General features: G+C 71.7%; 1 protein-coding gene across 1 annotated transcript in view; it reads right to left on the reverse strand.

The window, feature by feature from the left end:
- The window catches only part of SLC12A5 (solute carrier family 12 member 5), an 83,014-nt gene that overhangs the window by 29,626 nt on the left and 52,085 nt on the right, over positions 1–1,303 (reverse strand). Inside the window, exons 2-4 of the mRNA XM_019509736.1 lie at positions 1,162–1,292; positions 831–1,072; positions 534–745 (exon numbers count right to left, since the gene is read on the reverse strand). Of these exons, the coding sequence (XP_019365281.1) occupies positions 534–745; positions 831–1,072; positions 1,162–1,292 (585 nt within the window). The remainder of the gene's footprint in view (positions 1–533; positions 746–830; positions 1,073–1,161; positions 1,293–1,303) is intronic.

Consider the following 1,303-nt stretch of genomic DNA (forward strand, 5'->3'; position numbering starts at 1 on the left):
GACCCCACGGGCGTGCCCCGCACGGGCCCAGCTGGCCGCAGGCCGGGCGGTAGCGAGGGGCTGGCGCCCTGCACCCTGAGCGCAGGCCCGCAGCAGGACTGTCAGTGGCGCCAGTGCCACGTGTGTCCGGGCCGGGCCAGCGCGGCACTGCAGGCGGTCCGACTCAAGGCAGCAGGACAGCCGGGGCCGGGGCCAGGGCGGAGGGAGCTCTCGTCCTCCTGGCCTGTCCCCGTGGCTTGGCACAGCTATCGCCCGCGGCTCCTGCCAGCAACGCGCTCCAGGCCTTCCGGTGGCTCTGGCCCCCGTCCAGCCCGCGCGTGGCCGCAGATCGGTAAAGCCGCGGGGAGGGAGCAGGGAGCCGGTCCTCGCCACCACAGGTCGATGCAGCCCTTGCTGGCTGCGAGGCAGCGGCTGCTCCTCCGGCCGCGGGGCCCCGGGAGCCACAGCCAGGCCCGCAGCGGGGTCCGGGTGCTTGCGCTGCTCCTCCCATCCCCGCCGAGCCCGTGCCCAGCCCTGCCCACGGCGCCTCGTACCCTGGATCAGGCCGCTGGCGGCCCCGGGGATGCCCTCGATCTCGGTCACGTTGTTGTGGGTGAAGTAGTCGTCGCAGGTGGCGTTGAGGAAGCGGGAGGTGCAGAACAGCTCCCAGAGCTTGGAGCCCACCGTCTCGTTGCCCTCCACCACCAGCTTGACGCACGTGTCGAACCCGTGGCGCGACAGCGTGCGGTTGCCCAGCAGGCAGATCCTAGCAGGAGGGCAGCTGGAGGTGAGCGTCCGGGGCCTGGCCCCCTGGCAGCCCCAAGGCCCAGCCCACCCCCAGCGGTGCTCACGGGAAGCTGGGCGGGTCGAAGGCGGACTTGATGACGCCGGCGTAGATGGCGAGGATGGAGAGGATGACGCAGCCCAGGAAGACCAGGGCGAACTTGTTGACATACTTGACGCCGACGAAGACGACGGTGGCCATGCAAGTGAGCACGCAGGTGCCGTAGACGCGCATGTTGTTGAGCATGGCCGCCGCCTCCCCGCTGGCATCGTCCCCCTTGAAGATGGCCATGGCCGGGAAGATGTAGGCCTGGCAGGGCGTCACGGAGAGCGTCACAGCCCGGCCTCGCCCGCGGCGCGCGCCCACCCCAGGCCGGCGGGGCCGCGAGCCCGACTCACCAGCAGGATCTCGATGGTGCCCAGGATGTACATGGCGCCGGCGAAGGTGGTGCCCAGGTAGAAGCAGAGCCCCACGGCGCCGCCGAACTCGGGGCCCAGGGAGCGCGAGATCATGTAGTAGGAGCCGCCGGCTGCGGGGACA

The sequence above is a fragment of the Gavialis gangeticus genome, unplaced genomic scaffold, assembly GCF_001723915.1.
Source record: "Gavialis gangeticus isolate Ggan-Ray unplaced genomic scaffold, GavGan_comp1, whole genome shotgun sequence".
Classification (NCBI taxonomy): Eukaryota; Metazoa; Chordata; order Crocodylia; family Gavialidae; genus Gavialis; species Gavialis gangeticus.